The sequence below is a fragment of the Aphanomyces invadans genome (genome assembly GCF_000520115.1).
Source record: "Aphanomyces invadans strain NJM9701 unplaced genomic scaffold supercont1.16, whole genome shotgun sequence".
Taxonomy (NCBI): Eukaryota; Oomycota; class Saprolegniomycetes; order Saprolegniales; family Verrucalvaceae; genus Aphanomyces; species Aphanomyces invadans.
The window spans coordinates 1082917-1091786 of record NW_008580161.1 but is presented as its reverse complement, the minus strand read 5'-3'; the positions used below and the strand labels follow the sequence as shown (position 1 = coordinate 1091786).

Here is an 8870-nt window from a genome sequence, read left to right as displayed (position 1 = left end):
TGTGGTACGCAATACCTTGGATGCTTACAACGAGCTGAGCTATGAGAAGCTCGAAAGTGTGTTCCTTACTTATCAGGCAGTGATGCGTTTAGTCCTCGAGCACGGTGGCGGCAACAAGTTCGAGTTGCCTCATCTCAAGAAGGCATCCCTGAGACGCGCTAGGCTTCTCATTTCGAATGTTTCCTGCCCTGTATCGTTGTTGTTGTAGGCTACTAAATTTTGACCAATTAAATCATTACATGTATTCATCAACCAATAGTATCGATTTCACCACAGTAAAGTGAAAAAAGTTGGTTTCTCTAATCGTAACAGTAATGTGGTACAGAGGAAGTACATTTTTTTCAAATCCGCTCCAAAAACAAATGCTATTGGTTAAAAATTAAATTCACGATGAAATGTCCACGAAACACAAGTCATTCGAAGGCGACAAAAATCGGAAAATCTCTGCCGGCTGCGATGAAGCCATGTCAGACTCTGAAGGTTTGGTCCACTTCATGGCTTCCTTAGATGACACTATGCTAGTTTCCTTGGCATTTAGATGATCTGCAATATAAAATGATTTGTGCGTAAGTAAGAATAGTCAATTTGGGACCGCGAAATGGCTGGCCAAAAATTGAAGTGTCTCGTCCAATTACATTGGTGTATCATCCTCAACTCGATGCTCTCATTGTTCTTAAACTCTGCTGTCGTCTGAACTGCTACGGTGCAAAGCACGAAAGCAACAACCTGCTTTGCATGTATACAACTATTCCAACTTTGAATTGCCGTATTTTCGTAAATGAAGACACGATTTTGACCTGGACAAGCCCAAAGTTGGTAACGGTTCGGATGATTGAATGGTGAAACTCTAATCGAATAATTGAACTTGAACCAAGTGGTCTTTTTGGTGTACTGATCTCCCCCACTTTGAAACAAAGCAAATTATAGAATTTAGACAGAGAATCAAATTTTGCAGGTACTGTTTGCTTCCAATGACCATGTCAACCAACTATTCCTAATCAATATTATCAACAATACCTGTACGATTCCAACCGTTGACGACGGTCGACGACGCTACCGACGTCCAAGCGCCCCTGGCCCATCCCATGGCCTCAACCAAAGGTACCAAGTACAGACAACGACGGAGTTTAAGGGACAGCCCAAGACATCTGCAGCTGTCAGTGAACAAACCAATGACAATGAAATTTTTGGCGTGCGATGTGTCGATTAGTTAAAACTCTTCCATGGCGCGAAAACATTTTAAATTCGCGGGCAACATACATACTACGTGACACCGTGTCCACTCATTTCTCAATGCCTCTAAAGCGCCGCAGCCAAATAAACCCTCAGAAGAGGCCAAGGCGACGCTACTTTAATGCTATCAAGCGTGGCATGATCGTCAAGATGCAAGATGCCGCCACACGCGACGTCGAAGCTCGAACAGGAATCCCCAAGAGCTACCTCTCTCGATGGATGCGACACGCCACTTAACTCCTCAGCTTCGGCGGTACCAAGAACGATGCAACCTCGACGGAGCTGGGAGGCCTGAAGAGATTCCCAATACTGCAAAACTCGAGGCGTTCACGCACAAGCTCCGCGATGCCGAGAAGCCAGTCACGTGCATATACATCGTCCACTTCCTGAAGCGGAACCAGAAAGAGTGGCTCCACAACCATTTTACCACCAAAACTGTGGGTATCAGTCCCATTTGAAGCTGTTGCAAAGGTTTTGCTCGCGCCACCACTTCACGCGACAACGACCAACGAAAAGCAAACGGAGCCAGAAGGACCTTGAGATCACGAAAGGAGTTTGCACTGGACTTCCACAATACATTCAACAGCTTTAGGATGGACACGATCATCAACGTGAATGAAACAGGTATCACGTACGATATGCCCCCCTAATGCAATATGGTCTATTCATGGTGGAAGTTCAAAGTTTGCCTGTGGGGATAAACATTCATACTGTATGACTGCTGTCCTTGGTGTCCGCGCGAACGGGCAAAAGCTGCCGATACTTTTCATTATGAGAGGAGTGCCCGGTGGGGCCATCGAGCAGAACGAGTTCGACACGTTCCCAATTGGCCACCACTACGCCGTCCAAGAACGCGGCTGGATGGATCATCGCATCTGGGCGTACTATGTACGCAAGGTTCTGCGACCCCAAGTGCATGAGCCGTCGGTGCTGCTGGTTGACAATTTTGATCCCCATGTAAGCAAGGAAGGCTTCAAGATAGCCAGCGAAGAGGCGGGGTGTTTCGTGGCTGCCATTCCACCTAACGCAACCAGTGGGGACAGCCCTTGGACGTCGGAATTATGACCCCTTTCAAGCGTCACATGCGAAATCTATGGCTCAAGGAGGAGTTGATTGAGGAGTCCTATAGTGAGGAAGACATAGATTTGGTGACAATCCCGGCGCAGCAAAAGCGTCTTGTTATGATTTGCCGTGCCATAAAGGCATGGGGGCGAATTTCGCCGCAAGAAATCCGGCGCAGTTTTACTGAGGCTCTTCCTCAATAGATTGATAGAATATGCCGTCTTTTGCACGTTTGCCGAGGACACTTTGCCGCCATCCACAGCTTTTGTCGGTTTTGGGGTCTAGTCATCAAGCTTTCGTATAGCTCATGCCCTGGAATGTTCTGTATGACACGCCTCTGGTCGTTATCAAACAATGCACCGAGTACGACGATGTGGACCCGAACAGCGACCATATCATCGTGTTCTTGCAAGTTTTGGAGGAATTTTCCCCCGACGAGCGGACGCTGTTTTGCTCTTTGTGTGGTTGCGCAGCATGGCCGCCAACGTGCGTTTGCACAACGCTGAGGGACGGCGGATGCGTAAACGAAGTAAGCCATTTCTAGAATCATTCCATCATCCTTGGTGCATGCATGCTTCGGCGTCCCCCGAGTAGCATCACACATTTGGCAACCTTCTACGTACATTGTCCGCATTGTCACCATCGCTGTCTTCACCGTCATGGCCACCGCCTCCATCTCCCAGCGCACTCTTGGTGCCCTGGATACTACAGATCCCATCAAAATCACGTCCGGTTCCAGCCTCTCCAAGCTCGACATCGACTGGTTGCGGCGTGAAGACCGCGTCAACAAGTGTACGCCACGTTAAATGCTGAACACGTCGACATCACCGCGCCGGATTCGAAACTCGCCAAGGAGGCCGGCGTCCCGTGCCACCAATTCAGGACCGTCTCCGTGTTGCGATCGACCGTGTCAACGCATATCTTGTCCACGGGTTGCAAGCCCCCCTAACTTGGGGAAAATTTTGGCGTACCGCGGGACTCGAACCCGGGGCCAATCCACTACCGCCTATTCGTCAAACTGACATGCTTCGCGCCAAAGGCTTGGCTTATACCTTGCTCCACCAACGTCATTTCATACCTCCACAACTTCATTTCTTGCTCAAGTTATGGCAAGTATCCATCCAATGGTGTCTGTTCGTTAGAAGGATAGTGACTACCTTCTTGATTTACTCGAGCCATTCAAAAAGTGTATGAGGCCAACGAGACGGTGAGTCACATGTAAAGTCAATGCATACATACTCTGTGTGATCAATCACTCGAGTTTGATCCATTCGTTGGTTTAGAGGTTTAATGTATTTGGATTCTTGACGTTTAACCATGACGTTTAACAATCAAACGTTGACATCGGACATTGTCTTGCAATTCACCTCAACACACAGTGGACATTAGACGACATAGAATGCGAAAAATACAGAGGAGGACAAATTATGCAGAAAGCCGCACAATCACAATTGTGGATGCCCGAATGCGACGCATTTTACCCCAAACCCGCTGATCTGACGAAAACAATAAATTATCGGTGACTAAAAAATAGAATGCATCTGGGATGTTTTCTATTCCTCCTATCCACCATGATACAAATTAATACCGTGTGGAAGAATTGGATTGTAAAGAAGATTGCACAATATGGAGGTTGTTGCTGGCGTTATTTATGTGTGGATAACATTACGGTTACGACAAATCCATCCGACAAACTTGTGATTGGTTGTATATCCGGGTAGTCTTCAACCAATAGAATCAATTCTAGCACTTCGATTTTTGCTTTGACATCTCGCCCCCGCCCCTGCTCGTCCCTGCCCGTCCCTGCTCGTCCCTGCCCGTCCCTGCTCATACCTAGGCCAAACGTATACATGGAAAATTGATTCAATTACATGCAACCATTTTGCTTTCTGTGTCTTACTTCTTTGAGAATAACCCCATAAGAGTTGGTGAACCCTTCGTACGCGGCCTCAAATTGCGCAAACGTCTGAAACTTGCTGAATGCCATGGCTGAGGTGACGCGCTCTGAGTACTTTTTCCTGTCCAACCTTATCATTTCTTTGGTGTAGTCCTTTAGCGCACAAACCAAGCCAATGCTTGGATCTGCAGTGAACCATTGCTACCACGGCTTGCGAGCAGAACGAGCAGTTGGTATGGACTTTTGAGCAACATACAAGTCCATTGACCGCTGTGTTGTAGCTTTTGGTGGAACTTGCCGAAGAGATGTCTCCTTTTGCAGAGACTTAGCCAACTCTTGAACAAGGGCTTCCACGGACAACGGCATGCCACCGGACGCAATACATGACCATGGCGACAAATGGTTCACATTCGAGGTACGAAGCAAGTTGCGTGGGTCAATCTCGTTGCTAATACTCTGAGTGATGAGGTACTCACAACAAGTCTTGGCATCGGCCCAACGTCACCACGCCATGAGTTCCCTGAAGTTGAACCGGCGCTCTCTCGATTCAAAAACGCGAAAAAAGGAGCCTCCACGACGCAAGCTGTGCAATGTAATACCAATTGGTAAGTCTGGAGTTGCTTGCACGAGTTCAGTAAGCCACTTGCGCAAGTTGGTTTGCTCCAAGCCATGGTACCACTCAATTTTTGGAGCTCCATTTTGTTGCATGATGATGTTGGGGAAGACAAAAGCAGAGCTGGACAGGTTCACACAGATGGACCGTAGTTTTGCTGTATACTCGTCGATAAACCCACACAAGAGGGCATGGGAACGGTGTTTCATCGACAAGATGGTACACTTGGCTGTCTTCTTCAACATCAACCTTTTTGTGCCATCGAAGCCGCACAGAAAGATATCTTCCACTTGAATCTGACACGATTTGAACATCATTCCACCGCAAGGCAAGCTCCTCACTCATGCGAAAACAACCCAAAAAGCACACGGCCAAGAGAAGACGGAGCATTGAGCCCAGAAAAGGGTGCAGTGTAGCCAGAGCGTTGACGAGGGTTGAAAGTTCCTGCACGGTCAATGGATGTGCTTTCTTTTCTTCGTCGACATTGTGCTTCTTGTTGTATTTTTGCAGACCGACAATGTAGCGACGTGCATTTATGTCTTGTGCTGGGTTTGGGGTCACTTGTTTGGCGTTGAAATATGCAACTAGGGCTAACTTGGCCAAATCGATGGTCCTAGCTTACTTCCCTTGGCTGTAGAGGTAGTGAAAGAAGTCCGTAAAATGCTCTGTTCCTGCCTTGGTTGGGTCGATTCCGCCCTTTTCAGTCCGCAGAAACACTTCGAATTGTTTTTGATACGTGCTGTAGGCTCGCCGTGTTGATGCACCATGAAAGGACTCTTGAATGGTCCTCTTTGATGGGACCGACGGCTGCTGCGCGGGGGTCATGTTGACAATGATCTTGTGTCGTTTCGATTTTAGCCAATTGTACCTTGTTATTCCACAATGTGAATTTTATGTATCTGCACGGCATGTTCATTGCCCACTTCGACACTGGATACGACATTCCTTCCAATTATAAATCATTCCAGCGTCGGTCATCCAAATCCATCGCCAGAAAATGTCGGTTTGATGTCGGTTGTTACTCTGACATGTACCACTTGGAGTTGAAACGACTGATTCCAACAAGAGATTTCGAAATTTGAAAAAGTGTACCATGAATTTTGAAACATGTTTTGAGAATATTCAGCCGATATTCGACGTGTTTTCATCCAATGTCCACCAATCATCAGCCGATCCGAGTGCTTCAGATTGAGAGGAAGTTGCAGCCATGGCGACGCTGGTGCTGAAGGCGCCGCAGCTTCGTGCATGCTTCACACGCGCATTTGCTGCATCATCCATGCCGCTTTCTCTGCAGAAAATCGTGGTGAAGTTGGCGACAGATGCGTATGACCCCGCAGTGTCCAAGTACACGACGTTGCCAGCGCAGCTCACTGTGCCATCGTTGCCAGACTTCCCTGCAAGCCTTCATGGGTCGTGGGTCAATGTGTCGGCGCTCCGTGAATTGTACCGCAAGAACAAGGTGGATCGCGAGATCGTGGAAGCCCTGGACAAGGTTGGGTTCATCTGGGACATGAGGCAGCACAAATGGACCTTGGTCATCGAAGCCCTGAACACGTATTTGAAACTGAACGGCCATGTCATTGTGCCGCGACGCTTTGTAATCCCCCAAAACGACGAAAGATGGCCCCAAGACACGTGGAATTGGAAACTCGGCCGCATCGTCGACAACATTCGGCTTCGACTCAAGAAAGACCTTCATGCAGACCGTGTTGCCGCTCTCGATCAACTCGGATTCGTCTGGAGTGTGCACGAATACGAGTGGCAGCAAAACATGGAGCTCCTCACAACATTTCATCGACTATATGGCCATGTGAACATCCCAAATACGTTCGTCGTCCCATGCGACAGCAACGAGTGGCCTGCGTTTGGAGGCGGCATGCGCCTTGGGCTCTGGGTGCAAAACCTGCGGATGAGGAAGTCGACGTTGTCCGAGTCGAGACTCGTGGAACTCCAAAGCGTTGACTTCGTCTGGGATGCGCATGATGAATCCTGGCAAATCAACATGCGGGCGCTGAAATGGTTCAAGTTTCTCAAGGGACACGTAAACGTTCCCAAGCGATTTGTCACGACAGAGGAATGGCCGATTGAGTTAAGAGACGTGCACCTCGGTGCATTCCTCCACAACTCTCGGCATCGAAAAGGTTACTTGGACTCGGATCGGCGTGTGAATCTAAATAGTCTTGGCGTGCACGTAAAGAAGGCTGAAACATAGTAGTTCGAGTGTCAACTTCCCCAAGCAAACTCGCACCACTTTTAACGTCCTTTTCATTGCTCTCAGCTGTAGCGTTCGGCATCGAGATGGTTGCGCTCCCGACATGTTTTGTGCTTGACAACGCCGCCAACACCAAACTTGTCAAGTTGCATCTCGTTACGAGTGCTGCACCACCAGGACCGTTGTATCGCTATGTTCCAGTTAAAGGAGCGGGGCTAGTTCGATCGAGCACCCCTATCACCACGCTGGTCGCAATGCCGCGATGGCTGCTGCTTGAGGTAAGCGACAACAGCGACGTGGCCATTTTGCGATGCATTGTTGAGTGCGAAGTGCGTGCACCGCTCCTTCACTCGATGCTCCACGAGCCACTGGACGATCTCTAGATGGCCTTGACCAGCGGCCATGTCGATGGCGCGGGTTGTACAGCCTTCCCACCGATGGGCATGCAGCCATCGAACAACGTCCACATGGCCATTTCGACACGCGCTGTCCATGGCATACGATGTGCATCCCTCGCTTCGATGGGTGTGAAGAAATTTCACAATTTCCAAATGTCCGTTCTCGGCCGCGCTGTCCATTGCCACGGTCGTCGCGCCTTCGGGCCGGTGGGCGTGCAAAAACTTTACAATGTTCAAATGACCGTTCTTGGCAGCTTGGTTCATCGCGTACGTTGTGCAACCTTCCCACCGATTCCAGTGCAGCCAGCGGACGACCTCGAGGCATCCCCGCGCGGCGGCCCCGTTCATAGCCCGAGTCGTACATCCTTCGCGCCGATTCGTGTGAAGAAATTGGACGACTTGCAAATGGCCATTGGACGCAGCATTGTCCATCGCATTTGTTGTACAGCCTTCTGGACGGTGGGCGTGGAGGTATTGCACTAGATGCAGGTCACCTCGGCTTGCAACCACGTCCATGGCACCCGTCGTGCACCCTTCACTCCTTGATTCGTGCAAAAACTGCACGACCTCAACGTGACCATGGGCCGCGGCATCGTCCATCGCTTGAGGTGAACATCCTTCACGTCGGTGCATGTGCAGATATTTCACAACGTTCAAATGTCCGTTGCCGGCTGCACTTGTCATGGCGAGCTTTGAAAACCCTTCTTTTCGGTGGGTGTGCACCCATTGCACCATCTTGATATAACCTTTTCCTGCGGCAGTGTCCGTTGCTTGCTTGGAACATGCAATCTCGGGGCAATTCACATGCAAGTATTGCACAACGCTCAGCTGGTTGAACATGATGCCTAAGTTCAAGGCATGTTTTGAGTAGGTCGAGTCGTCCTTCATGAGGTTGCGATCGCGAAGGTACTTGATCACAGCTACCTCGCCATGCATACAAGCATATGCAAGGAGCACTGATTGTAGCTCTGGCGCTTCAGAGATAAGAATAGGTAAACGGGACGTGCCATACTCGAGCAGCCATGGACCCAGTGTGTCGTGCAGCTTTGCAAGCCCAGCTTGGTCGATATCAAGGCAAGACACGATGGGTGTTTCTTCGATGGTTGATGACGATGCATTGATATCATCGAGCACACTTGAGTGAGGCCAAATCATGGGAAAGGTGGATAGTGAGCCGAACGAGATGTACTGGGACGACAACGGCATAGACGGAGTTGGTGGGGTTGGCAACGGCATGCAACGAAAGAGGAGAATGTCATGGTGCGAGCCTACTTGGTAAGCAGCAGCAGCGCGGAAGAGCTCGCGACATCGAAGGAACGAGAGAGCTGCAGCCATTGTTTTGGCAGCAGTTGTCGCTTGGTTTTTCGTCAAAGGTTATTTCCAATCGTTTCATTTTGGAACGTGTAAAGGGTTTGGGTTGGCATTCGACTTGAAAGAAATCCGAATACTGTACGA

The 8870-nt window shown here is 49.3% G+C and overlaps 4 protein-coding genes across 4 annotated transcripts; 2 read left to right on the top strand and 2 right to left on the bottom strand.

Moving 5' to 3' along the window:
- Nucleotides 1-1448: 1448 nt before the first annotated feature.
- Nucleotides 1449-1691, top strand: H310_08263 (hypothetical protein; the record flags this gene model as incomplete). The annotated part of the gene is made up of 1 exon (XM_008873946.1): nucleotides 1449-1691. One exon carries the CDS (start codon nucleotides 1449-1451, stop codon nucleotides 1689-1691), a length of 243 nt encoding a protein of 80 aa, XP_008872168.1.
- Nucleotides 1692-4469: 2778 nt separating this feature from the next.
- H310_08262 (hypothetical protein) lies at nucleotides 4470-5502 on the bottom strand. The gene has a single exon (XM_008873945.1). The coding sequence runs from the start codon at nucleotides 5120-5122 to the stop codon at nucleotides 4694-4696; it is 429 nt and encodes a 142-aa protein (XP_008872167.1). The 5' UTR covers nucleotides 5123-5502; the 3' UTR covers nucleotides 4470-4693.
- Nucleotides 5503-5973: 471 nt separating this feature from the next.
- Nucleotides 5974-7074, top strand: H310_08261 (hypothetical protein). Its single transcript, XM_008873944.1, has one exon. It carries the CDS (start codon nucleotides 6013-6015, stop codon nucleotides 7015-7017), a length of 1005 nt encoding a protein of 334 aa, XP_008872166.1. The 5' UTR covers nucleotides 5974-6012; the 3' UTR covers nucleotides 7018-7074.
- On the bottom strand, nucleotides 5981-8782 carry H310_08260 (hypothetical protein). The gene has a single exon (XM_008873943.1). It carries the CDS (start codon nucleotides 8748-8750, stop codon nucleotides 7233-7235), a length of 1518 nt encoding a protein of 505 aa, XP_008872165.1. The 5' UTR covers nucleotides 8751-8782; the 3' UTR covers nucleotides 5981-7232.
- Nucleotides 8783-8870: the final 88 nt, after the last annotated feature.

What these genes read in the sequence shown, in the direction of transcription:
- H310_08262 (XM_008873945.1), bottom strand. Translation starts at nt 5,122, where the DNA reads ATGATGTTCAAATCGTGTCAGATTCAAGTGGAAGATATCTTTCTGTGC.
- H310_08261 (XM_008873944.1), top strand. Translation starts at nt 6,013, where the DNA reads ATGGCGACGCTGGTGCTGAAGGCGCCGCAGCTTCGTGCATGCTTCACA.
- H310_08260 (XM_008873943.1), bottom strand. Translation starts at nt 8,750, where the DNA reads ATGGCTGCAGCTCTCTCGTTCCTTCGATGTCGCGAGCTCTTCCGCGCT.